Below are 25,854 nucleotides of genomic sequence, written 5' to 3' on the forward strand. Positions count from 1 at the left end.
CCAGCTGTCCATCAGCCCAAGTGTCCAAATGTCCATCTGTCCAAATGCCCATCTGTCCAAGCGTCCATTACCCAGGTGTCCATCAGGTCAAGTGTCCAAGTGTCCATCTGTCCATCAATCCAAGCATCCATCACCCAGGTGTCCATCTGTCCCAGTGTCCATCTGTCCATCACCCAGGTGTCCATCAGCCCAGGTGTCCATCTGTCCCAGTGTCCATCTGTCCAAGTGTCCATCTGTCCATCAGGAGGGACGCTCTGGCCTCGGTGTCACGGCCTGGCCCGGTTTGGGCCATTTTGGGCTGATTTCGGACATTTCTGAGCTGATTTCGGACATTTTTTACCAGGATGAGCCGTTTTGGGGCACGACGACCCGTTCTTGACGAGAACGCCCCATTTTGGGCCAGAACGATGCATTTTGGGGCAGGATGAGCCTTTTGGGGCCATTTTGGACCACGATGACCCATTTTTGACCAGGATGGGCCATTTTTGATGAGAATGACCCATTTTTGAACAGAATGGCCCATTTTTGACCAGAATGACCCATTTTGAGCCAGGATGACCCATTTTGACCAGAATGACCCATTTTTGACCAGGATGAGCCATTTTGGGGCCATTTTGGGGCCATTTTGTACCACAATGACCCATTTTTGACCAGAATGACCCATTTTTGACCAGAATGACCCATTTTTGACCAGAATGAGCCATTTGTGTCCATTTTTTACCGAAATGCCGCATTCCTGCCCCGCCCTGTGCCCCGCCCGCCCTCACTGCCCCGCCCCCTTGGCCCCGCCCTGCGCCCCGCCCTGCGCCCCGCCCTGCGCCCCCTTGTCCCCCGCTTGGCACCGGAGCCGTTCCGGCGTCGCGGCCCCGTTGAGGCCGCGCTGGCACCGCTGGCACCGCACGTGCCCGTCCCGTTTCCGGTCCCGGTTCCGGTCGCGGTTCCGGTCGCGGTTCCGGTGGTGCCCGCGCAGGTGCCGCGCCAGCGAGCCCAGGTAGAAGAAGCATTTCCCGCAGCGCTCGCACCGGTACACCCGCTCGCCCAGGTGGCGCCGCCGGTGCTCCAGCAGGTTGCCCCGGAAGCGGAAGCTGCGCCCGCAGGTGCGGCAGCGCCGGGGGGGGCGGTGCCGCCGCGGGGGCGTGGGCGGTGCCTGGGCGGGCTCGGGGCGGGGCCGGCGCGGCGGGGGCGGGGCCTGGGCGGGCTCGGGGCGGGGCCGGCGCGGGTGGGCGGGGCGCGGGCGGGTGGGGCAGCAGCGCCGGTGGCGCCGCAGCAGCGCCGCGGCCCAGAAGCGGCGGCCGCAGGCGCGGCAGAGCGCGGGGGAGCGGCGCAGGTGCCGCCGCCGGTGCCGCAGCAGCGCCAGCGCGCTGGGGCAGAGCCGCCCGCAGGCGCCGCAGCGCCGGTGCAGGGCCGGGGCCCGGTGCGAGTACCGGTGCGCCACCAGCGCCGCCGCGCCCTTGAAGCTGCGCCCGCACCTGCCGCAGGTGAGGCGGGCGGAGCTGGGCGGGGCCGGCGGCCGCTCGGGCGGGGCCGCTGTTGGCTCCTCCCCCTCCTCCTCCTCCTCCTCCTGGGGGATCGCCTGCGCAGGCGCGGCCGCCGCGGGCGCGTGCACCAGGCGGTGCCACACCAGGTTCTCCAGGAAGCCGAACACCTGCCCGCAGGTGTCGCAGCCGTGCGGCCCCGCCGCCGTTCCCACCGGCTCCTTGTGCGCCGCCGCCGCCCGCAGCAGCCCCGGCAGGCGCTGCCCGCACGCCCCGCACCCCGGCAGCGCCGGCCCCGCCGCCTCGGCCGCGGCGTCGCGGTGCACCTGGCGGTGCCGCGTCAGGCTCTGCGGGTAGCCGAAGGCCTTGCCGCAGGTGTCGCAGCGGTAGGGCCGCTCGCGCGTGTGCACCACGCGGTGCTTGCGCAGGTGGAACGACTCGCGGAAGCGCTTCCCGCACACGGCGCACTCGTGCGGCTTCTCCCCGGTGTGGATGCGCTCGTGCCGCCGCAGCGTCTCGCGCCGCCCGAAGCCGCGCCCGCACACCTGGCACGCGAAGCTCCGCCCACCGCCCGCACCAGGCGTGCTGGCACTTCCGGTGGTGTTGGCGGTGCCGGTTCCGGCGACGTGCGCGCGCCGGTGCCGCAGCAGGCTCTGGGGCGCGGCGTAGGCCTTGCCGCACACGTCGCAGCGGTGCGCGGGGCGCGGCGCGCCGTGGCTGCCCTGGTGCCGCAGCAGGTAGGCGGCGTCGCGGAACTCCTTGCCGCAGACGGCGCAGGGCAGGCGCCGCGCCGGCGCCGCCGCGTGCGTGGTGCGCACGTGCCGCGTCAGGCTCTCGCGCCGGTTGAAGGCGCGCCCGCAGGCCGCGCAGGCGAACGGCTTCTCGCCCGTGTGGATGATCTGGTGCTGCGCCAGGTGGCTCGGCTTCTTGAAGGCCTTCCAGCACAGCGGGCACGGGAACGGGCCCTCGGCGGGCGGCGGCGCGGCCCCGGCGCCGGGCAGGACCCCCACGGGCGCCAGCAGCACCGGCACGGCCGGCGACACCAGGTTGGCCACGCCCGAGGCGGCCACCAGGGCGTTGGGCACCATGGGGATGGCGGGGGGCGCGCCCAGGGCCGGGGGGACGCCGCTGGACGCCGCGGTGACCCCGCCGGACGCCGCGGTGACGGCCACGGTCAGGGCGTTGGCGCCGTTGATGTTGGCCAGGACGTTGACGCCGTTGGCCACGGTGAGCCGGGCGGCCGCGGCGTTGGCACCGTTGGGTGGCACGGCGATGGCGTTGGTGGTGCTGACCCCGTTGGCCGTGGTCACTCTGCTGGCCACCACGTTGACCCCATTGGCCATCACGTTGACCCCACTGGCTGCCACGTTGACGTTGGCCACCGTGTTGACCCCGTTGGGCACCACGTTGACTCTGTTGGTTGCGTTGACCTCATTGGCCACTGTGTTGACCCTGTTGGGCGGCGTGTTGACCCCACCGGTCACTGCACTGACCCCACTGGTCACTGCGTTGACCCCACCGGTCGCTGCGCTGACCCCACTGGTCACTGCATTGACGTTGGCCACCGTGTTGACCCCGCTGGCCGCTGTGTTGACTCCATTGGGTGGCACGTTGACGTTGGCCACCGCATTGACCTTGCTGGCCACCACGTTGACCCCGTTGGCCACCGTGTTGACTCCACTGGTCATTGTGTTGACCCCACTGGTCACTGTGTTGATGTTGACCAAGGCGTTGACCCCATTGGCCACTGCGTTGACCCCACTGGGTGCTGCGTTGATGCCATTGGCTGCCGCGCTGACATTAGCCAATGAGCTGACCCCATTGGCTGCTACAGTGACCCCATTGGCCGTTGCGTTGACGTTGGCCAACGAGTTGACCCCATTGGCCGTTGCGTTGACCCCACTGGTCACTGCGTTGACCCCATTGGCCGCCGCATTGACGTTTCCCAGCGCTCCGACCCCATTGGCCGCCGCTCCTCCCCCGCTGGGCGTGTCCGCGCCCGGCCCCGCCCTCCCCTCGCGGTGGCAGCGCCGGTGCCGCACCAGGCTGGAGCCGTGGCTGTAGGTGCGGCCGCAGGTGCGGCACTCGTAGGGCCGCGCCCCCTCGGCCCCGCCCCCCGCGGCCCCGCCCACCTGCGGCAGGTGCGGCCGGAAGCCGCGGGGACACGCCCAGCGCCGCTCCACCAGGTACTTGAGGCGCCGGAAGTAGCTCCGCCCCTCCTTCCCCTCCTGGGGGGCGGGCCCGGCGCTGGGGGCGGGGCTCCCGGGCGGGGGGGCGGGGCCGCGTTTCAGAGCCCCGCCCCCGAACAGGTGCTGGTGGCCGGACAGGTCCACGATGCCCCATTGGGAGGAGGGGAAGGCGCCCCCAGCCTCAAATAACGGTTGGGGAGGGGGCGGCAGGGGCGGGGGGGGGAACGGGGACCCCCCCAGGGGCGCCCCCCCCCCAAGGGACCCCTCGGGTTTTTTGGGGTGCGAGGAGGATGAGGAGGAGGAGGAGGAAGGCTCCGGTTTGTGCTTGGGGAGGGGGCCGCGCTCGAAGGGGGCGGGGGGCGCGTACTCGAAATGGGGAGGGGGCAGCGGCAGCGCCTTGGGGGGGGGCTCGAAGGGCTCGGGGGGCTCCGGGCGCTGCTGGTGCGTCAGGAAATCCAGGAAATCGAACGGGTACGCCGGGAACGGGCCGCTCTCGTCGCTCACGTTCGCCTCCATGGCCGGGGCGGGGGAACCGGAGGGGAACCGGGGGGGTCCCGCAAGGCCCGGGGGTCCCTAAGCCCAAAGGGGGAACCGGGGGCCCGGATGGCCACAGGTGAGTTTGGGGACGGGGCTCGGTCGCTCCTCACTCACCCTGGCGGTCCCGGGGGTCGCGGGGGGTCCCGGGGCCGTCCCGAACCCGCTCGGGCCGGGCCGGGCCGGGCCGGGCCGGACGCGCCGCCCCCGCCGGAAGCGGAAGCGGAAGTGGCGGCGGCGGGAGGGTCACGTGAGGGAGGCCACGGTAAATTTCCCGCCGGCTTCTTCCCTCACGGAGAGTCCCGGGAATAGCGGGTCCCCCGCAGCCCCTCACAGGTTAAACCAGGGGGGGATCCGAGACCCCCGAATGGTCCCGGTAGGGGAATAAGAGAGGAATGGCGGCCCTGCCCTCACCAAAGATGGCGCCGGAGCCGCCTCCCTATGGCCAAGATGGCGGAGCGGCACAAGATGGCGGCGGCTGCCTTTATCAAAGATGGTGGCCCTGAGTGAGGGGAGGACTCGGGACCAATCAGAGCCGCGGGAGCAGACCTGGCCACGCCCCTTTTAGAACATCGGGGGGGGATGAATTTGGGGAAGGGTCGGGGTGTTTGTGACGTCACTGGGGGTGCGGGGAATCCCTCAGGACCGAGGGGGGGTCGCTCGCGGTGCCCCCTCCCCTTTGCCGCCATTTCGGGCGCGGCTTCTTTAAGAGGGCCCCGCACGTGCCGCCCCGCGTGCTCCTGGCCACGCCTCCCAGACTCGCCCTCTCCCCATAGGCTAAAACTGGGTCAGGCCCCGCCCCTCCTGGACATCCCTATTGGCCCAATGTAGGTCAGGCCACGCCCTCCCGCATGGCCGCGCCGCCTGACCGCGGCCACGCCTGCTTCGCTCCTATTGGCTGCGCTGGCCGCCAAGGGCGTTGCTTCGCGGAGGGGGCGGAGCTTTCATCCTATCTGTGCAGGGGCGGGGTTTTTGCTCCTTTGGGGGCGTGGCTTGAGGCGGTACCAACCAATGGGAGGCGCGCAGCGTGCGCGGGGAGGGCGGGGTTTATTTTTAGGGAGGAGTGGCTATAACAGAGAACAGGCGGGGATTGGCTGGCAGGGACGATAGGCGTGGCCGTCTGAGGCCACGCCCCCTCACGGGCGCAGCGCCCCCCGCGGGGCTCGGGCCGAGGAACCGGGACCGAACCGGGACCGAACCGGGACAGGTGGGGAACGGAGCGGGACGGGATCCAACCGGGGGGACACGGGGGGGATACCGGGACTGGAACCGGACCGGGACACCGGAACCCGGGGGGGAACCGGGACGGGTGGGGAACGGACCGGGACCGAACCGAACCGGCGGGACACCGGGGGGACCACCGGGACCGGGGACACCGGAACATGGGGGGACCGTACCGGGACCGGGGGTGACACGGGGGGGACCGGACCGGGACCGAGACCGCGAATAAGGGGGGGACACCGACACCGGACCGTGACCGGGGACGCCGGAACCGAGGAGGGGGGAACGGGGACAAGTGGGGACACCGAGACCTGAACGGGGACCCGAGGAGGGGACACCGGGACCGGGGACGGGGGGGGGACACCGGAACCGGGGACACCGGGATTGGAGAGAGACACCGGGACCGGGGGGGGGGGGGTGACACGAACCGGAACCGGGACCGGTACCGGGAATGGGGGGGGCGGGGCCGTCCCGGTGTCCCCCGGTGTCCCCTCCCCCATTTCCCGGGGGGGGTCACGCGAGGTGAGGCCGCACGTGGGGGCGGGGGATCCCCCCACGTGACCGCCGCACGTGCGCGCGCGCGGGTCACCCCCCCCTCCCCAGCCCCTCCCCCTTCCCGTGTCACGTGTGTGGCGGGGGGTCAGGTCACGTGGGAGGGTCACGTGCCGCGATTTTGGGGAGGGGGCGGCGACTTCCCCAGGGGGGGATTGGGGGGGCTGGGGGGGGGATTTGGGGAATTTTTGGGGAAATTTTGGGGGAGTTTTGGGTGGAATTGGGGCAATTTGGGGAGGGGGTTTTGGGGGAATTTGGGGCATTTTGGGGGGGATTTGGGGCATTCTAGTGGAATAATTTGAGGCATTTTGGGGAGGGGGATTTGGGGGACTTGGGGGCATTTTTGGGGAAATTTTGGGGGAGTTTTGTGTGGAATTGGGGCAATTTGGGGAGGGGGCTTGGGGGGCATTTGGGGCATTTTGGGTTGAATTTGGGGCCTTTTTTGGAGGGAAGGATTTGGGGCATTTTGGGCAGAATTGGGATATTTGGGGAAGGGGATTTGGGGCATTTTTAAGGGGGGAATTTGGGGAATTCCAGGGGCAAAATTTGGGGCATTTTGGGCAGAATTTGGGGCATTTTGGGGGGGATCCTGGGGGTGATTTGGGGGCTCCCTGAAGCCTTTTTTTTGGGGGGGGGTCCCTTCCCGTTGCCCCCTCCCCAATTCCCGATCCCCCCTCCCCAATTCAGGGATGGACGAACCGGGCGGATCCCGGGGGGCTTTCCTGGGGGCGCCCCCCCCGCCGCCCCCCCCGCCCTGGGAGCGGCCCCCAGCCCCAATTGTGGGCGGGGGTCCCGACCTCGAGTACGTGGACCTGGACGAGTTCCTGAGGGAGCACGGGCTGCCCCCCCCCAGCCCCCCGACCCCCGCCCGCAGCCCCCAGCCCCACGAGAGGGCGCCTGGTAATTGGGGAGGGGGCAGCGGGAATTATGGGGAGGGGCAATGGGAATTGGGGGCAATGGGAATTATGGGGAGGGAAATTGGGGAGGGGGCAATGGGAATAATGGGGAGGGGGCAATGGGAATTATGGGGAGGGGGCAATGGGAATAATGGGGAGGGGGCAATGGGAATTGGGGGCAATGGGAATTGGGGAGGGGGCAATGGGAATTGGGGGCAATGGGAATTGGGGGCAATGGGAATAATTGGGGAGGGGGCAATGGGAATAATTGGGGAGGGGGCAACGAGAACCATTGGAGGCGTACCGGTAATAATGGGGAGGGGGCAATGGGAATAATTGGGCAGGGGGCAATGGGAAATGAGGAGGGGGTAGCTGTAAATAATGGGGAGGGGGCAATGAGAATTATGGGGAGGGGGAATGGGAATAATTGGGGTGGGGGGGGTACCGGGAATTATGGGGAGGGGGGCAATGGGAAATGGGGAGGGGGGCTGGGATGGGGATAACGGGAATTGGGGGGGGACAAATGGAATTGGGGAGGGGGGGTCACTGGGAATTGGGGAGGGGGTCAGCGGCAATTTGGGGAGGGGTCAGCGGCAATTTGGGGAGGGGTCACAGGAATTGGGGGAGGGGTCTCCACCCCATTAACCCCTTCCCTTCCTTCCCGCAGCCCCCGGCCCCCCCCGGGCGCCCCCGGAAGCGGAAGTGGAGGCGCTGGGGGGGGGTCCCGGTGGTCCCGGCGCCCCGGGGGGGGGTCCCGGTGGTCCCGGTGCCCCGGGGGGGGGTCCCGGGGGTCCCGGCGCCCCCCTGGACCCCCGGCGGCTCCGGTTCTCGCAGGAGGAGCTGCGGCCGCAGCCCATGGCCCGCAAGGCGCGCAAGGTGCACGTGCCCGACGAGCAGAAGGTGCGGCCGAGCCCACTCCCCAAATACGGGGGGCTCGGGGGGAGGTTGGGGGATTTTGGGGGGATTTTCGGGGATTTTTGGGGAGGTTTGGGGAGGTTTGGGGCAATTTTTGGGTTTTTCCCTTGGGTCATTCCCCACGGCCGTCCCCTGTTGTCCCCTGAGCCATTCCCTGTGTCCGCTCCTGTGTCCATCCCTGTGTCCACTCCTGTGCCCATCCCTCTGTCCATCCCTGTGTCCATCCCTGTGTCCGTCCCTTGTCCCTGTGTCCATCCCTGTGTCCATCTCTGTGTCCATCTCTGTGTCCATCCCTGTGTCCATCCCCGTGTCCATCCCCTGTCCCTGTGTCCATCCCTGTGTCCATCACCTTTGTCCATCCCGTGTCCCTGGGTGTCCCCCACTGTCCCCTCACTGTCCCTGTGTCCATCCCCTATCCCTGTGTCCATCCCTGTGTCCGTCCTGTGTCCATCCTTGTGTCCATCCCTGTGTCCATCCCTGTGTCCATCCCCTGTCCCTGTGTCCATCCCGTGTCCCCAATGTCCCCTCACTGTCCCTCACTGTCCCCTCACTGTCCCCGTGTCCACCCCATGTCCCCACTGTCCCCTCACTGTCCTCTGTGTCCATCCTCTGTCCCTGTGTCCATCCCTGTGTCCATCCCTTGTCCCCACTGTCCCCTCGCTGTCCGGTGTCCCCAGTGCCCCTACTGTCCCCTCACTGTCCCCTCACTGTCCCCTGTGTCCATCCCCTGTCCGTGTGTCCATCCCTGTCCCCCCACTGTCCCCTCACTGTCCCCTGTGCCCTTGCTGTCCCTGTGTCCATCCCATGTCCGTGTGTCCATCCCTTGTCCCCAGTGCCCCCACTGTCCCCACTGTCCCCTCACTGTCCCCATGTCCACCCCGTGTCCCCAATGTCCCCTCACTGTCCCCTCACTGCCCCCTGTGTCCATCCCCTGTCCCTGTGTCCATCCCTGTGTCCATCCCCTGTCCCCATGTCCACCCCGTGTCCCCACTGTCCCCTCACTGTCCCCTGTCCCCTTGCTGTCCCTGTGTCCATCCCTTGTCCCCACTGTCCCCCCACTGTCCCCTCACTGTCCTCTGTCCCCCTGCTGTCCCCATGTCCACCCCGTGTCCCCACTGTCCCCTCACTGTCCCATGTGTCCGTGTGTCCACCCCGTGTCCCCACTGTCCCTCACCATCCCCTCCCCGCCGCTGTCCCCGTCCCTGCAGGACGAGAAGTACTGGAGCCGCCGCTCGCGGAACAACGCGGCCGCCAAGCGCTCGCGGGACGCGCGGCGCCTCAAGGAGAACCAGATCTCGGTGCGGGCGGCGTTCCTGGAGCGGGAGAACGCCGCGCTGCGCCTCGAGGTGGCGGCGGCTCGGAGAGAGCTCCAGCGGTTCAGAGCAATCCTGGCACGATACGAGGCTCAGCACGGACAGATCTGAGGGGTTTGGGGCATTTTGGGGGGTTTGGGATCGTTCCTGGAGCGGGAGAACGCCGCGCTGCGCCTCGAGGTGGCGGCGGCTCGGAGGGAGCTGCAGAGATTCCGGGCAATCCTGGCACGTTATGAGGCTCAGCACGGACAGATCTGAGGGGTTTGGGTCATTTTGGGGGGTTTTGGGTCGTTCCTGGAGCGGGAGAACGCCGCGCTGCGCCTCGAGGTGGCGGCTGCACGCCGGGAGCTGCAGAGATTCCGGGCCATCCTGCAGAGATACGAGGCTCAGCACGGACAGATCTGAGGGGTTTGGGTCATTTTGGGGGGTTTGGGATCGTTCCTGGAGCGGGAGAACGCCGCGCTGCGCCTCGAGGTGGCGGCTGCACGACGGGAGCTGCAGCGGTTCCGGGCCATCCTGCAGAGATACGAGGCTCAGCACGGACAGATCTGAGCAATCCTGGGGGATTTGGGTCATTTTGGGGGGTTTTGGATCGTTCCTGGAGCGCGAGAACGCCGCGCTGCGCCTCGAGGTGGCGGCTGCACGGAGAGAGCTCCAGAGGTTCAGGGCCATCCTGCAGAGATACGAGGCTCAGCACGGACAGATCTGAGGGATTTGGGGCATTTTGGGTCATTTTGGGGGGTTTGGGATCGTTCCTGGAGCGGGAGAACGCCGCGCTGCGCCTGGAGGTGGCGGCTGCACGGAGAGAGCTCCAGAGATTCAGGGCCATCCTGGCACGATACGAGGCTCAGCACGGACAGATCTGAGCAATCCTGGGGGATTTGGGTCATTTTGGGTGGTTTTGGATCGTTCCTGGAGCGGGAGAACGCCGCGCTGCGCCTCGAGGTGGCGGCTGCACGCCGGGAGCTGCAGCGATTCAGGGCAATCCTGGCACGATACGAGGCTCAGCACGGACAGATCTGAGGGGTTTGGGGCATTTTGGGTCATTTTGGGGGGTTTTGGATCGTTCCTGGAGCGGGAGAACGCCGCGCTGCGCCTCGAGGTGGCGGCTGCACGGAGAGAGCTCCAGAGATTCAGGGCAATCCTGCAGAGATACGAGGCTCAGCACGGACAGATCTGAGGGGTTTGGGGCATTTTGGGGGGTTTTGGGTGGTTTTGGATCGTTCCTGGAGCGGGAGAACGCCGCGCTGCGCCTGGAGGTGGCGGCTGCACGACGAGAGCTGCAGAGATTCAGGGCAATCCTGGCACGATACGAGGCTCAGCACGGACAGATCTGAGCAATCCCGGGGGTTTTGGGGCATTTTGAGGGGTTTTGGGATGGTCCTGGAGGGGTTTGAGATGGTCCCAGGTGCTCCAGGACTGACCCGGAACAGCTCCAGGTGCTCCAGGACTGACCCGGGATTGACCCAGAACAGCTCCAGGTGATCCACGATGGCTCCAGGTGCTCCAGGACTGACCCAGGACTGACCCAGGACAGCCCCAGCGATTCCGGGCCATCCTGCAGAGATACGAGGCTCAGCACGGACAGATCTGAGGGGTTTGGGTCATTTTGGGGGGTTTTGGGATCATTTGGATTGTTCCTGGGGGGGTTTGAGATGGTCCCAGGTGCTCCAGGACTGACCCAGAACAGCCCCAGGTGGTCCCGGGACTGCGTGGATGAATTTGGGGACAGTTTGGAGAGATTTGGGACAGCTCCAGGTGCTCCAGGACTGACCCAAGACTGATCCAGGTGCTCCAGGACTGACCCAGGACTGATCCAGGTGCTCCAGGACTGACCCAGGACTGATCCAAGTGACCCAGGACTGACCCAGGACAGCCCCAGGTGCTCCAAGACTGACCCAGAACAGTTCCAGGTGATCCACGATGGCTCCAGGTGACCCAGGACTGACCCAGAACAGCTCCAGGTGGTCCCGGGACTGCGTGGATGACTTTGGGGACAGTTTGCAGAGATTTGGGACAGCTGCAGGTGCTCCAGGAGCGCGGGATCCCAACTGGATCCGGAACTCGGCACCGGGACCCAGCACCAGGCACAGCTCCGGGATCGGGCGCTGGAGCCGGAACCGGGAACCGGAACCAGAACCCAGCAATGGGACCCAGAACCGGGATCCAGAACCAGGATTCAGCACTGGGATCCAGAACCAGAACCCCGTGGTGGGTTCCAGAATCAGGATCCAGAACCAGGATCGAGTGAGAACATCCAGCACCGGGATCCAGAACCAGGTTCCACTGATGGGATCCAGGACCAGATCCAGAACTGGGACCCAGCACCAGAACCGGGATCCAGATCCAGGATCCAGCGCCATATCCAGAACTGGGATCCAGAACAACGACCGAGAACCGGATCCAGTGATGAGATCCAGAACTGGAATCCAGAACCTGAACCCGGTGATGGCATCCAGGACCAGGATCCAGATCCAGGACTCAGAACCGGGACCCAGCACCAGATCCAGAACCGGGATCCAGATCCAGAATCCAGCGCTGGGATCCAGATCCAGGACTCAGAACCGGGATCCAGCGCCGGGATCCAGATCCAGGATCCAGATCCGGGATCCAGCGCCAGGATCCAGATCCAGGATCCAGAACCGGGACCCAGCGCCAGGATCCAGATCCAGGATCCAGCGCCGGGATCAAGATCCGGGATCCAGATCCAGGACTCAGAACCGGGATCCAGATCCAGGATCCAGATCCAGAATCCAGAACCGGGACCCAGCACCAGATCCAGAACTGGGATCCAGATCCAGAATCCAGATCCGGGACCCAGCACCAGGACCCCAGCAGCCCCTCCCCCCCGACCGCGCCTCCCCCAATTCCCAAATTTTGGGACCCCCCCCCCCCTCCCCTATTTATTCCCAGCCCCTCCCCCGGGGTTGGATCAAAGCACAAATTTTTTTTGGGGGGGGGGGTCCCGGGGGTCTCCCCTCCCCCCCCTGCCCCTCCCCCAGTGACCATTCCCAGTTCAGGCCAGTAGCGTTACTGGGGTGGGGGGAGGGGCGCCCCCATCACCCCTCCCCCAAATCCCCCTGCCCCTCCCCCACCCCCCCCCCCCCGGCACTTTGACCACTTTACCGCCCCCGCCCCCCCCCCCAGCAGCACGAGGGATTTGGGGGTGGGGGAGGGGTTTTTGTACAGAATTAAAATGTAAAAAATAGCAAAAAAAAAAATCCAAAAAAAAAGAGCCTGAACTGGGGAGCGCTGGGGGGGGAACTGGGAGCACTGGGAAGGGGAGAGGGGCCCAAGGACCCACCCCCCCCAAAAAAAAACTCAGGGTCGCCCCAAGGTTGGGTTTTAATTGCACAGAGAAAAGGGGAGGGACCCCAAATTCCCTTCGGGAGCCCCAAGAAATCCCCAAATCCCCCCAAAACCGGGTTCTTTGGGGTCCCCCCTGTGCCCCCATTGCCCCCCTGTCCCCGTATGACCCCTGACCTGGCCGCTTTCCCCGCCCCTCTCCCTCCCAGCCAATCAGAGCCGCCGCCCCGCCGCGCGGAGCCAATGGGAGGCCTCGCTGCGCCCGCCATTCTTGTTAAGGGCAGCGCCGCTATTGGGAGCAATAGGGGTGAAGCCGCCACAGCGCCATCTTGAGAGCAGGGCTCAGCCAATCGCAGCGCCGTAGCCATGGCAACGCCCGCCCGCGGCCGCCATGGTGGGTTGAGGGCACCCTCGCCTTTGCCAGGAGAAGCCTCGCGTTTTGCCGCAGGGCGCGGCGGGCCCGCCCCTAATTAACAGCGCTAATTACCCGCGCCCCTGCCTTGCCTTTACGCTAATTAACGGTTCTCATTAAGGATCCGGCAGGGTCACAGGGCGTCGGTCCGCCACCGCCATAGAGCGCGGGGGGTAGAGCGGCACGCACGTATTTCCGGCGCGCACCGGAAGCGGCTCCACTCTCCCATAACCCCCCGCGCGCTCCCGCCGCCACCTCTCTTCAGCGGCCGCCGCATGGTGGGTCCGGCCGCGTTCCCGAATCCGCCGCCATCCGCGGGCCGGGAGGGCTCGGGGAGGGCCCGGGGAGGGCTCAGGGGATCCCGGGGAGGCTCGGGAGGGCTCGGGGAGCGGCGATGGCCGGCGCGGCCCCCGCCATGACCGGGCCCGGTGTCGCCTCAGGGCATCGACATCCGCCATGACAAGGGACCGCAAGGTGCGGCGGAAGGAGCCCAAGAGCCAGGACATCTACCTGCGCCTGCTCGTCAAGGTGAGCCAGGGCCGGGAGAGCGGTACCGGGCCCGGTTTGGGCCGGGACCGAACCCGGGATGGAGCCCGGGGCCGACCGCGGGGCCCGGCCCCGCCGGTTCCGGTTCCTCCCGGTCCGTCCCGGTTCTCCCCGGTTCCCTCCGCGCCGGGTCCCGTGTCCCGGCTCCAGCGCTTCCCTTCCCTTCTTCCCCATTTCCCCGATTTTTCCCGGTTTTCTCTGATTTCCCCCGGTTTTCCCCCGGTTTCTGCATGTAATCCCCGATTTCGCTCCGTTTTCCCAGGATTTTCCCCGTCTTTCCCGGTTTTATCCGGTTTCTCCCGGTTTTTCCCGGTTTCTCTTCCCGGTTTTCCCATGTCTTTCCCGGTTTTATCCGATTTCTCCCGGTTTTTCCCAGTTTTCTCCCGGTTTTTTGCATATTATCCCCAATTTCCCCCCGGTTTTTCCCGAAATTTTCACGGTTCCCCCCGGCTTTTCCCGATCTCTCCCCGATTTTCCCGGTTTTCACCCGCTGTTCCCAATTTCCCCTGCGCTTTCCCAATTTTCCGCGGTTTTTCCGGTTTTTCCCGGTTTTTCCCGTTCTCCCGTTTTTTCTCCCGTTTCTTTTTCCCCGTTTTTTCCCGTTTTTTCCCCGTTTTTTTCCCGATTTCACGGTTTTTCCCCCCATTCCAGCTGTACCGGTTTCCTGGCCCGCCGCACCAACGCCCCGTTCAAACCGCGTGGTGCTCAAACGCCTCTTCATGAGCCGCTCCAACCGCCCCCCGCTGGCTCTGTCCCGCCTGGTGAGACCCAAAAAACCCCGAATTTACCCCAAAAATATCCCCGAAATATCATCAACCCATTCCTGCCTGCAGAGCCCCAAAAAACACCAAAAAAAAACCCCAAAAAAATCACCGAAAACAGCCCCAAAATCTCACCCAAGCGGCCCCCGCTGGCCCTGTCCCGCTCTGGTGAGAACCCAAAAAAACCCCGAATTTACCCCAAAAATATCCCCGAAATATCACCCACAACCCTCCCTGCCTGCAGAGCCCCAAAAAACACCAAAATTATCCCCAAAAAAATCACCGAAAACAGCCCCAAAATCTCACCCAGGCGGCCCCCGCTGGCTCTGTCCCGCCTGGTGAGACCCCAAAAAAACCCCGAATTTACCCCAAAAATATCCCCGAAATATCATCAACCTGTCTCTGTCTGCATAGCCCCAAAAACAACCAAAATTATCCCAAAAAATCACCGAAAACAGCCCCAAAATCTCACCCGAGCGGCCCCCGCTGGCTCTGTCCCGCCTGGTGAGACCCAAAAAACCCCGAATTTACCCCAAAAATATCCCCAAAATATCATCCAACCCTCCCTGCCTGCAGAGCCCCAAAAAACACCAAAAAAAACCCCCAAAAAAATGACCTGAAACAGCCCCCAAAAATCTCAGCCAAGCGGCCCCCGCTGGCCCTGTCCCGCCTGGTGAGACCCAAAAAAACCCCGAATTTACCCCAAAAATATCCCCTAAATATCATCCAACCCGGCCGTGCCTGCCGAGCCCCAAAAAACACCAAAATTATCCCAAAAAAATCACCTGAAACAGCCCCCAAAATCTCAGCCAAGCGGCCCCCCGCTGGCTCTGTCCCGCCTGGTGAGACCCAAAAAACCCCGAATTTACCCCAAAACCGCATCTGGAAGCTTCCAAAATATCCCCGGGATTTTGGGGGATCTCTCCCTGGATTTTTGGGTATTTTCCCCTGAATTTTGGGCTGGTTTATCCCCGGATTTTGAGTGTTTTCTCACGGACTTTGGGCTGTTTTCCCGGGTTTTTTGGGGTATTTTTTTTATCACTGAGTTTTTAGGTATTTTCTCACTGAATTTTGTGTGGTTTTCCCTGGATTTTTGGGCTATTTTCTCACCGATTTTTTGGTTATTTTTTCACCGATTTTTGGGGTCATTTCCCCGTATTTTGGTGTTCCCAGATCCGCATGATGCGCAAGCCGGGGCTGTTTTTCTCACTCAATTTTGGGGTGTTTTCTCTCCGGGATTTTTTGGGTATTTTTCCTGGGATTTTGGGCTATTTTCTCATAGATATTTTGGCTATTTCTCGGTGTATTTTTGTGGGTCATTTCCCCGGATTTTGGGTTCCAGATCCGCATGATGCGCAAGCCAGGGCTGTTTTCTCACTGAATTTTTGGGTATTTTCCCCGGGATTTTTGGCCTGTTTTCTCATAGATATTTTGGCTATTTCTCACTGAATTTTGGGGTATTTTCCCCGAGATTTTTGGGGTGTTTTTTCCTGGGTTTTTGGGCTATTTTCTCATAGATATTTTGGCTATTTCTCACTCAATTTTGGGGTATTTTCCCCGGGATTTTTGGCTATTTTTTCATAAATATTTTAGCTACTTCTCGCTGTATTTTGGGGTATTTTCCCCGGGATTTTTGGGCTATTTTTCCTGGGATTTTGGGCTATTTTCTCATAGATATTTGGGCTATTTCTCACTGAATTTTTTGGGTATTTTCCCCGGGATTTTTGGGGTATTTTCCCCGGGATTTTTTTGGGGTATTTCCCCGGGATTTTTGGGCTATTTTCTCATAGATGTTTTGGCTATTTTTCTCACTGTATTTTTGGGGTAATTTCCCCGGGATTTTTGGGGTGTTTTTTCCCGGGATTTTTGGCTATTTTCTCATAAATATTTTGGCTATTTCCTCACTGAATTTTGGGGGTATTTTCCCCGGGATTTTTGGGCTATTTTTCCTGGGATTTTTGGGGCTATTTTTCCTGGGATTTTGGGCTATTTTCTTACAGATATTTTGGCTATTTCTCACTGAATTTTGGGGTGTTTTTCCCCGGGATTTTTTGGCTATTTTTCCTGGGATTTTGGGCTATTTTTCTCATAGATATTTTGGCTATTTCTCACTGAATTTTGGGGTGTTTTCCCCGGATTTTTGGGGTGTTTTTCCCCGGGATTTTTTGGGGTATTTTCCCCGGGATTTTTGGGGTATTTTCCCCGGGATTTCTGGGTATTTTCCCCGGGATTTTGGGGCTATTTTCTCATAGATATTTTGGCTATTTCTCGCTGTATTTTTGGAGGGGTTAATTTCCCCGCATTTTGGGTTCCAGATCCGCATGATGCGCAAGCCAGGGCTGTTTTCTCACTGAATTTTGGGGTATTTTTCCCCGGGATTTTGGGGCTATTTTTCTCATAGATATTTTGGCCATTTCTCGCTGTGTTTTTGGGGGTAATTTCCCCGGGTTTTGGGTTCCAGATCCGCATGATGCGCACCCCAAGGTTGTTTTCTCACTGAATTTTTGGGTATTTTCCCCCGGGATTTTTGGGGTGTTTTCCCCCGGGATTTTGGGCTGTTTTCCCATAGATATTCTGGCCATTTCTCGCTGTATTTTTTGGGGTGATTTCCCCGGGTTTTGGGTTCCAGATCCGCATGATTGCGCAAGCCGGGGCCGCGCTGACCGCACGGCCGTGGTGGTCGGGACGATCACGGGACGACGTTCGCATCCAGGACGTGGCCCAAGCTCAAGGTTTGGGGCAAAACCGCGCGGGTTTTGGGCAAATCCGGGACATTCGGGGGGATTTTATGGGAAAATTTTGGGGATTTTTATGGGGAAATTTTGGGGGATTTTATGGGGAAATTCGGGAATTTTGGGGGGATTTTATGGGGAAATTTTGGGGAATTTTATGGGAAAATTGGGGAATTTTGGGCGATTTTTATGGGGAAATTTTGGGGGATTTTATGGGGAAATTTTGGGGGATTTTATGGGGAAATTCGGGAATTTTGGGGGATTTTATTGGGGAAATTTTGGGGAATTTTGGGGGATTTTATGGGGAAATTTTAGGGGGATTTTTATGGGAATTTATGGGGAAATTCAGGAATTTTGGAAGATTTTTATGGGAGTTTTTGGGATTTTTGGGTAATTTACAGGAGTTTAGGGGGAGTTTTGGGACGGTTTGGGAGTTTTAAATGGGAATTTTGTGGATTTTTTAGGTTTGTTTTGAAATTTGAGGCTGGGGTAGGGTTTGGGGGGCAATTTGGGGTTTTTGGGGTGGTTTTTAGAGATATTTTAGGGTGGTTTTGGTGCTGATTTTTGGGCTTTTAGGGGCTGTTTTGGGGTGGTTTTCAGGTGTTTTGGGGCTGATTTCAGGGTGGTTTTTGGGGTTGATTTTTGGGTGATTTTGGGGGTGATTTCATTGTGATTTTGGGGTTTTTTGGAGTGATTTTGGGGTGGTTTTTGGGGTGTCTGTGTCTGACTTTGGGAAATGATTTTTGGGTGGTTTTGTCTAATTTTGGGGATGGTTTTTGTGTGAGATTTTTGGGGTGTTTTTTAGCGTATGGATTTTGGGATGTTTTGTGTGATTTTGGGGGCTGTTTTTTGTGTGTTTTTTGGGGTGGCTTTTAACTGATTTTGGGAATGATTTTTGGGTGGTTTTTTATGGTGTTTTAGGGATGATTTTTGTGTGATTTTGGGGCTGTTTTTTGTGTGGTTTTGGGCTGGGTTTGCTAACTGATTTTGGGGCTGGTTTTTGAGTGGTTTTGGATGGCTTTTAGGGATGGTTTTTGGGTGGTTTTGGGCTGTTTTTTGGGTGTGTTTTGGGTGGTTTTTGGGGCTGGTTTTTGGGCGGTTTTGGGGGCCGGTTTTTGGGGCAGTTTTGGGCTGGTTTTGGGTGTGATTTTGGGCTGGTTTTTGGGTGGTTTTGGATGGCTTTTAGGGATGGTTTTTGGGCAGTTTTGGGCTGTTTTTTGGGCGGTTTTTGGGGCTGGTTTTTGGGTGGTCTTGGATGGCTTTTAGGGATGGTTTTTGGGCGGTTTTGGGCTGTTTTTTGTGTGATTTTGGATATATTTTGGGGGCTGGTTTTTGCGGGCGGTTTTGAGGGGCCGGTTTTTGGGTAGTTTTGGGCTGGTTTTTTGTGCGATTTTGGATGTGTTTTAGGGCTGGTGTTTGGGCGGTTTTGGGCTGGTTTTTGGGTTGTTTGGGGCCGGTTTTTGGGTGTGTTTTTTGGTGGTTTTGGGGCTGGTTTCTGTGTGGTTTTGGGCTGTTTTTTGGGCGGTTTTGGATGTGTGTTTTGGGCCGGTTTTTGGGTGGTTTTGGGCTGTTTTTTGTGTGATTTTTTGATATATTTTGGGGCTGGTTTTTGGGTGGTTTTGGGCTGTTTTTTGTGTGATTTTGGATGTGTTTTGGGGCTGGTTTTTGGGCGGTTTTGGGCCGGTTTTTGGGTGGTTTTGGGGTTGGTTTTTGGGTGGTTGGGGCTGGTTTTTTGTGTGATTTTGGATGTGTTTTGGGGCTGGTTTTTGGGTGGTTTTGGGCTGTTTTTTGGGTGATTTTGGGTGGTTTTGGGGCTGGTTTTTGTGTGATTTTGGATGTGTTTTGGGGCTGGTTTTTGGGTGGTTTTGGATGGCTTTTAGGGATGGTTTTTGGGCGGTTTTGGGCTGTTTTTTTGTGTGATTTTGGATATATTTTGGGGCTGGTTTTTGGGTGGGTTTTGGGGCCGGTTTTTGGGCGATTTTGGGCTGGTTTTGGGTGTGATTTTGGGTGTGTTTTGGGGCTGGTTTTTGGGCCGTTTTGGGTGTGTTTTTGGGTGGTTTGGGGGCTGGTTTTTGGGTGGTTTTGGGCTCTTTTTTGGGTGTGTTTTGGGTGGTTTTGGGGCTGGTTTTTTGTGCGGTTTTGGGCTGTTTTTTTGGGTGATTTTGGGGCTGGTTTTTGGGCAGTTTTTGGGGCTGTTTTTTGGGTGGTTTTGGGCCGTGTTTTGTGCGGTTTTGGGGCCGGGTTTTTGGGTGGTTTTGGGCGGTTTTTTTTGTGTGATTTTGGATGTGTTTTGGGGCAGGCTTTGCGGCTGTTTTTTGGGTGGTTTTGGGGCGCCGGTTTTTGTGTGATTTTGGGCTGGTTTTTGGGTGTTTTTGGGCAGTTTTTTGGGTGGTTTTGGGCTGGTTTTTGGGGCCGTTTTTTGTGCGGTTTTGGGGCTGTTTTTTGGGTGTGTTTTGTGCGTTTTTTGGGTGTGTTTTTGGGATGATTTTGGTGTGATTTTGGGCTGGTTTTTGTGCGGTTTTGGGCTGTTTTTTGGGTGTGTTTTGTGCGTTTTTTGGGTGTGTTTTTGGGCCGTTTTGGGGCCGGGTTTTGGGTGGTTTGGGGGCTGTTTTTTAGGCGGTTTTGGGCTGGTTTTTGGGTGTGTTTTTGTGCGTTTTTGGGGTGTGTTTTTGGGTGGTTTTTTGGGCTGGTTTTTGGGTGGTTTTGGGCTGTTTTTTGTGCGTTTTTGGGTGTGTTTTTGTGCCGTTTTCCCTGATTTCCGTCCCTGCCCAGGTGTGCGCCCTGCGGGTGACGCGCGGCGCCCGCACGCGGATCCTGCGCGCCGGCGGCTCCATCCTCACCTTCGACCAGGCTGGCCATGGCCACGCCCAAGGGCAGGGGCACCGTGCTGCTCTCAGGTGGGCAAGGACCCCTCCCCAAATATCCAAAAATCAAAAAAAACCCCGTGAAAATCGGTTAAAATAGCCCAAAATAACGGTAATTGTTAATAAACCTAAATAACCCCAAAATCACCCCAAACCTGAGCGCCATGGCCACGCCCAAGGGCAGGGGCACCGTGCTGCTCTCAGGTGGGCACAGACCCCTCCCCAAATTCACAAAAATCCAAAAAAAACCCGGTTAAAATCGGTTAAAATAGCCCAAAATAACGATAATCCTAAATAACCCCCAATAATCCCAAAAATAACCCTAAATAACCCCAAAATCCAGCCCCCAAGGGCACCGTGCTGCTCTCAGGTGGGCACAGACCCCTCCCCGAATATCCAAAAATCCAAAAAAAAATCCCGGTTAAAATAGCCCAAAATAGCCCAAAATAACGATAATCCCTAAATAACCCCAGATAATCCCAAAATAACCCTAAATAACCCCAAAATCCAGCCCCCAAGGGCAGGGGCACCGTGCTGCTCTCAGGTGGGCAAGGACCCCTCCCCAAATTCACAAAAACCCAAAAAAAACCCCGGTTAAAATAGCCCAAAATAGGCCAAAATAACGATAATTGTAAATAAACCTCAATAACCCCAAAATCACCCCAAACCCCGAGCGCCATGGGCCACGCCCAAGGGCAGGGGCACCGGTGCTGCTCTCAGGTGGGCAAGGACCCCCTCCCCAAATATCCAAAAAATCCAAAAAAATCCCGGTTTAAAATCGGTTAAAATAGCCCAAAATAACGATAATCCTAAATAACCCGAAATAATCCCAAAATAATCCTAAATAACCCCAAAATCCAGCCCCCAAGGGCACCGTGCTGCTCTCAGGTGGGCAAGGACCCCCTCCCCAAATACCCAAAAACCCAAAAAAAACCCCGGTTAAAATAGCCCAAAATAGCCCAAAATAACGATAATCCTGAATAACCCCAAAATCACCCCCAAACCCGAGCGCCATGGCCACGCCCAAGGGCAGGGGCACCGTGCTGCTCTCAGGTGGGCACAGACCCCTCACCAAATACCCAAAAATCCAAAAAAAACACCCGTGAAATTCCCATTTTTCCCCCCCAAACTCCCATTTTTGCCACAAATCCCATTTTTCTCCCCAAATCCCCATTTTTTTCCCCCCAAAATCTCATTTTCTCCCCCCACAAACTCTTAATTTTTTTTACCCATATTTTATTTTACTCTTTAAATCCCCATTTTTGCCCAAAAACCCCGTGGTTTCACCCCCAATCCCCATTTTTACCAAATTCCCCATTTTCCACCCCAAACTCTCTGTGTTTTTCCCCAAATTCCCTATTTTCCCCCTAAATAATTTTTACTTTTACCAAATTCCCCATTTTCCACCCCAGACTCTCTGTGTTTTTCCCCAAATTCCATTTTCCCCTAAATAATTTTTACTTTTACCAAAATTCCCATTTTCACCCCAAACTCTTTGTGTTTTTCCCCCTGAGTCCTTTTTATTTTTGCCCAAAATCCCCATTTTTCACCCCAGACACTCTGTTTTTCCCCAAATTTCCCATTTTTTCCTCTAAATCATTTTTATTTTTTACCAAATTCCCCCGTTTCACACCCTAAACAATTTTATTTTTTTACCAAAACCCCTATTTTCCACCCCAAACTCTCTGTGTTTTTCCCCAAATTCCCATTTTCTCCTAAACAATTTTTATTTTTACCAAAATTCCCATTTTCACCCCCAAACTCTTTGTGTTTTTCCCCCATTTTTCCCCCTAAGTCATTTTTATTTTTGCCCAAAATCCCCATTTTTCATCCCAGATACTCTGTTTTTCCCCAAATTCCCCATTTTCCCCCCTAAATAATTTTTACTTTTACCAAAACCTCCCCATTTTCCACCCCAGACTCTCTGTGTTTCCCCCAAATTCCCCAATTTGTGTTTTTTCCCCCAAATTTCCCATTTTTCCCCCTAAATAACTTTTACTTTTACCAAAACTACTCCATTTTCCACCCCAAACTCTCTGTGTTTTTCCCCAAATTCCCCATTTCCCCCTGAACAATTCCATTTTTCCCAAATTCCCCATTTCCACCCCAGACTCTCTGTGTTTTTTCCCCAAATTCCCCATTTCCCCCTAAACAATTCCATTTTTCCCCAAAATCCCCGTTTTCCACCCCAAACTCTCTGTGTTTTTCCCAAATCCCCCCATTTCCCCCTAAACAATTTCATTTTTCCCAAAATCCCGGTTTTTCGCCCCCGATCCCGCAGGGCCCCCGCAAGGCGCGCAAGGTTTATCGGCACTTCGGGAAAGCGCCCGGGACCCCCCACAGCCACACCAAGTGAGATCGGGGACAATTCCGCACTTTTTGGGCAAATCGGGGCAGTTTTGGGGCAGTTTGGGCATTTTGGGGCAGATTTTGGGGTTGGTTTGGGGGATTTTTGGGGCAGATTTTTGGGGCATTTTGGGGCAGATTTTTGGGGCATTTTGGGGCTGGTTTGGGGCAATTTGGGGCATTTTGGGGCAATTTGGGGCATTTTGGGGCTGGTTTGGGGCATTTTGGGGCAGATTTTGGGGCATTTTGGGGCTGGTTTGGGGGCATTTTTGGGGCAGATTTTTGGGGCATTTTGGGGCAGATTTTGGGACTTTGGCCTGGAGGGTTTGGGGGCATTTTGGGGGGAAATTGGGGATTTTGGGGGATTGGATTTTTGAAGGGATTTTTTGGGGGGTTTGGGTCAGGATTTTTGGGTGTGTGGGATGGGGATTTTGGGGGATTTTTGGGTTTATTTTGGGGAATATTTTGGGGGTTGTTTTGGTGTATTTTGGGGTATTTTTTGGGTGACATTTTGGGGTATTTTGGGGGGGAAATTGGGGGATTTTGGGGAGATTGGATTTTTGAAGGGATTTTGGGGGTTTGGGTGAGGATTTTGGGGGTGTGGGATGGGGATTTTTGGGGTGAATCGGGGTGAAATTGTGGGGTTTACTTTGGGGTATTTTTGGGTAAAATTGTGAGTTTATTTTGGGGGATATTCTGGGGTATTTTGGGGGATATTTTTGGGTTATATTTGGGGGTAATTTTAGGGTGTGGGATGGGGGATTTTGGGGGATTTTTGGGTTTATTTTTGGGAATATTTTGGGGGTTGTTTTGGTGTATTTTGGGTTGTTTTTGGGTGACATTTTTGGGTATTTTTGGGGGGTATTTTTGGGGTATTTTGGGGATATTTTGGTGTATTTGGGGGGATATTTGTTGTGTGGGCTGGGATATTTTGGGGTATTTTTGGGGAACATTTTGGGTTTATTTTCGTGGTTTTTTGGGGGTAATTTTGGGTTTATTTTGGGATATTTTTGAGGGACATTCTGGGATATTTTGGGCTACATTTTGGGTTTATTTTTGGGTATATTTGGGTGACATTTTAGGGATTTTTTGGGGGGATATTTGGTGTGTGGGCTGGGATATTTTGGGGTGTATCGGGGTGAAATTGTGGATTTACTTTGGGGGTGTTTTTGGGTGAAATTGTGAGGATTTTTGGGGAGATATTCTGGAGTATTTTGGGCTACAATTTGGGTTTGTTTTGGGGTATATTTAGGTAACATTTTGGGGGTTATTTTGGGTTATATTTGGGGGTCATTTTGGGTTTATTTTTGGGTTATTTTGGGGAATATTTCACTTAGTTTCGGGTATATTTGGGTGACATTTTGGGGGATATTTTGGGTTATATTTGGGGGTCATTTTGGGTTATTTTTGGGTTATTTTGCTGTTGATTTTGGGGATATTTCAGTTAGTTTGGGGTTATTTGGGGACCATTTTGGGGGATATTTTTGGGTTATATTTTGGGGGTAATTTTGGGTTTATTTTGGAGGATATTTTGGGGGTTGTTTTGGGGAATATTTGGGTTATTTGGGGGTATTTTTGGGGACCATTTGGGTTTATTTTGGGGTATATTCGGGGATTATTGTGGGGGTCCGTTTGGGGTATTTTGGGGATATTTGGGAGTGTTTTTGGGGGATATTTTGGGGTTTATTTGGGGAGATTTGCGGGGAATATTTGGTGTGTGGGCTGGGATATTTGAGGGTATTTTTGGGGAGATTTTGGTGTATATTTGGGCTACGTTTTGGGTTTATTTTGGGGTACATTTGGGTGAGATTTTAAGTTTTATTTTGGGGTATGTTTGGGGTGATATTTTGGGTTTATTTTGGGGTGTATTTGGGTGAGATTTTGGGTTTATCTTGGGGTGTATTTGTGTGATATTTTGGGGTACATTTGGGTGATATTTGGGGTTTATTTTGGGGTACATTTTGTGACATTTTGGGTTTATTTTGGGGTACATTTTGGTGACGTTTTGGGTTTATTTTGGGGTGTATTTGTGTGACATTTTGGGGTATGTTTGTGGGATATTTGGGGTGGTTTTTGGGTACATTTTGTGCTGATTTTTGCCCTGTTTTTGGCTGATTTTGCCCCGTTTTCCCTCCCCAGGCCCCTACGTGCGCTCCAAGGGCCCCAAGTTCGAGCGCGCGCCCGCGGGCGCCGCGCCAGCCGGGGCTACAAGAACTGAGCCCCCCTCCCCAAATAAACGGGGCTGGGGCGCCCCCACTCCCAAAATCCAAACCCTGCGTGTCTGGGTGGTGAAATGCAAAAAAAAAAAACGGAGAAAAAAGGTGAAACGGCCCCAAAAATACGCCAAAAAAACCCAAATTTGCCCCCAAAAACCAAACCCTGTGTGTCTGGGTGGTGAAATGCAAAAAAAAAAAACGGAGAAAAAAGGTGAAACGGTTCCAAAAATACCCCCAAAACCCTAAAATTGCCCCAAAAACCAAACCCTGTGTCTGTGGGTGGTAAAATGCAAAAAAAAAACGGAGAAAAAAGCCCCAAAAATACCCCTAAAAAACCCCAAAACAGCCCCAAAAACAAAGCCCTGGGTCTGTGTGTGATGGAATGGAAAAAAAAATGAGAAAAAAGCTGAACACCGGCCCCAAAAATACCTCCCAAAAACCCAAAATTGCCCCAAAATCCAAACCCTGCGTGTCTGTGGGTGGTGAAATGCAAAAAAAAAAACGGGAGAAAAAAGCTGAAACGGCCCCAAAAATACGCCAAAAAACCCAAAATTGCCCAACAGAACCCCAAACCCTGCGTCTGTGGGTGGTGAAATGCAAAAAAAAAGGGAGAAAAAAGCCCCAAAAAATACCTGAGAAAAACCCAAAATTGCCCCAAAAACAACCCGTGGGTCTGTGTGTGATGGAATGGAAAACAAAAACCGAGAAAAAAAGCTGAAACGGCCCCAAAAATATCTCCAAAAACCCAAACCTGCCCCAAAAACCAAACCCTGTGTCTCTGGGTGGTAAAATGCAAAAAAAAAAATGGAGAAAAAAAGCCCCAAAAATACCCCCAAAAAAGCCAAAATATCCCCAAAAACCAAACCCTGTGTCTCTGGGTGGTAAAATGCAAAAAAAAAAAAACGGAGAAAAAAGGTGAAACGGCCCCAAAAATACCCCCCAAAAACCAAAATTTTCCCACAAAAACCAAGCCCTGTGAATGTGAGGGGTAAAATGCAAAAAAAAAAAACTGAGAAAAAAGCCCCAAAAATACCCCTAAAAACACAAAATTGCCCCAAAAACCAAACTCTGTTTTTTTGGGTGGTAAAATGCAAAGAAAAAAAAGGAGAAAAAAGCCCCAAAAATACCCGGGAAAAACCCCAAAATTGCCCCAAAAAACAACCCCTGGGTCTGTGTGTGATGGAATGGAAAAAAAAAACAGAGAGAAAAAAGCTGAAACGGCCCCAATAATCCCCCAAAAAACCCGAAATTGCCCCCAAAAACAACCCCTGGGTCTGTGTGTGATGGAATGGAAAAAAAAACAGAGAAAAAAGCTGAAACGGCCCCCAAAAAACCAAATCCTGTGTCTGTGGGTGGTAAAATGCAAAAAAAAAAAACGGAGAAAAAAAGCCCCAAAAATACCCCCAAAAACACAAAATTGCCGCAAAAAACAAGCCCTGGGTCTGTGTGTGATGAATGGAAAAAAACGGAGAAAAAAGGTGAAACGGCCCTCCAAAAATACCCCCAAAAAACCCAAAACTGCCCCAAAAACAACCCCCTGGGTCTGTGTGTGATGGAATGGAAAAAAAACGGAGAA

The 25,854-nt window shown here is 56.5% G+C and overlaps 3 protein-coding genes across 6 annotated transcripts; 2 read left to right on the plus strand and 1 right to left on the minus strand.

Annotated features, from left to right (window-relative positions):
* Positions 1–570: 570 nt before the first annotated feature.
* On the minus strand, positions 571–4,430 carry ZNF865 (zinc finger protein 865). The gene has a single exon (XM_074531660.1). It carries the CDS (start codon positions 4,178–4,180, stop codon positions 764–766), a length of 3,417 nt encoding a protein of 1,138 aa, XP_074387761.1. The 5' UTR covers positions 4,181–4,430; the 3' UTR covers positions 571–763.
* A 54-nt stretch (positions 4,431–4,484) lies between these two features.
* Positions 4,485–10,433, plus strand: LOC141726692 (hepatic leukemia factor-like). Of its 4 annotated transcripts, XM_074531664.1 has the most exons (6): positions 4,485–5,405; positions 6,659–6,871; positions 7,535–7,626; positions 7,657–7,767; positions 8,991–9,128; positions 10,355–10,432. In XM_074531664.1, the coding sequence occupies exons 2-6, from the start codon at positions 6,661–6,663 to the stop codon at positions 10,430–10,432; spliced, it is 630 nt and encodes a 209-aa protein (XP_074387765.1). In that variant the 5' UTR covers positions 4,485–5,405; positions 6,659–6,660. The 4 variants fall into 4 exon arrangements, with proteins under 4 accessions (XP_074387765.1, XP_074387762.1, XP_074387764.1 ...); XM_074531661.1 differs by having other exon boundaries at positions 7,535–7,767; positions 10,355–10,433; XM_074531663.1 differs by lacking the exon at positions 10,355–10,432 and adding an exon at positions 9,570–10,346 and having other exon boundaries at positions 7,535–7,767.
* A 317-nt stretch (positions 10,434–10,750) lies between these two features.
* RPL18 (ribosomal protein L18) lies at positions 10,751–24,327 on the plus strand. The gene is given in 18 exon segments (XM_074531656.1): positions 10,751–10,853; positions 11,122–12,021; positions 12,741–12,795; positions 12,935–13,091; positions 13,254–13,277; positions 13,279–13,341; positions 14,011–14,019; positions 14,021–14,050; positions 14,052–14,120; positions 16,582–16,604; positions 16,769–16,814; positions 16,816–16,839; positions 16,841–16,852; positions 19,625–19,702; positions 19,704–19,747; positions 21,997–22,069; positions 24,204–24,236; positions 24,239–24,327. Coding segments are annotated over 18 exon segments (1,785 nt in total). The 3' UTR covers positions 24,281–24,327.
* The last annotated feature ends 1,527 nt before the right edge of the window (positions 24,328–25,854 follow it).

This window comes from Zonotrichia albicollis, chromosome 38, assembly GCF_047830755.1.
Source record: "Zonotrichia albicollis isolate bZonAlb1 chromosome 38, bZonAlb1.hap1, whole genome shotgun sequence".
Classification (NCBI taxonomy): Eukaryota; Metazoa; Chordata; class Aves; order Passeriformes; family Passerellidae; genus Zonotrichia; species Zonotrichia albicollis.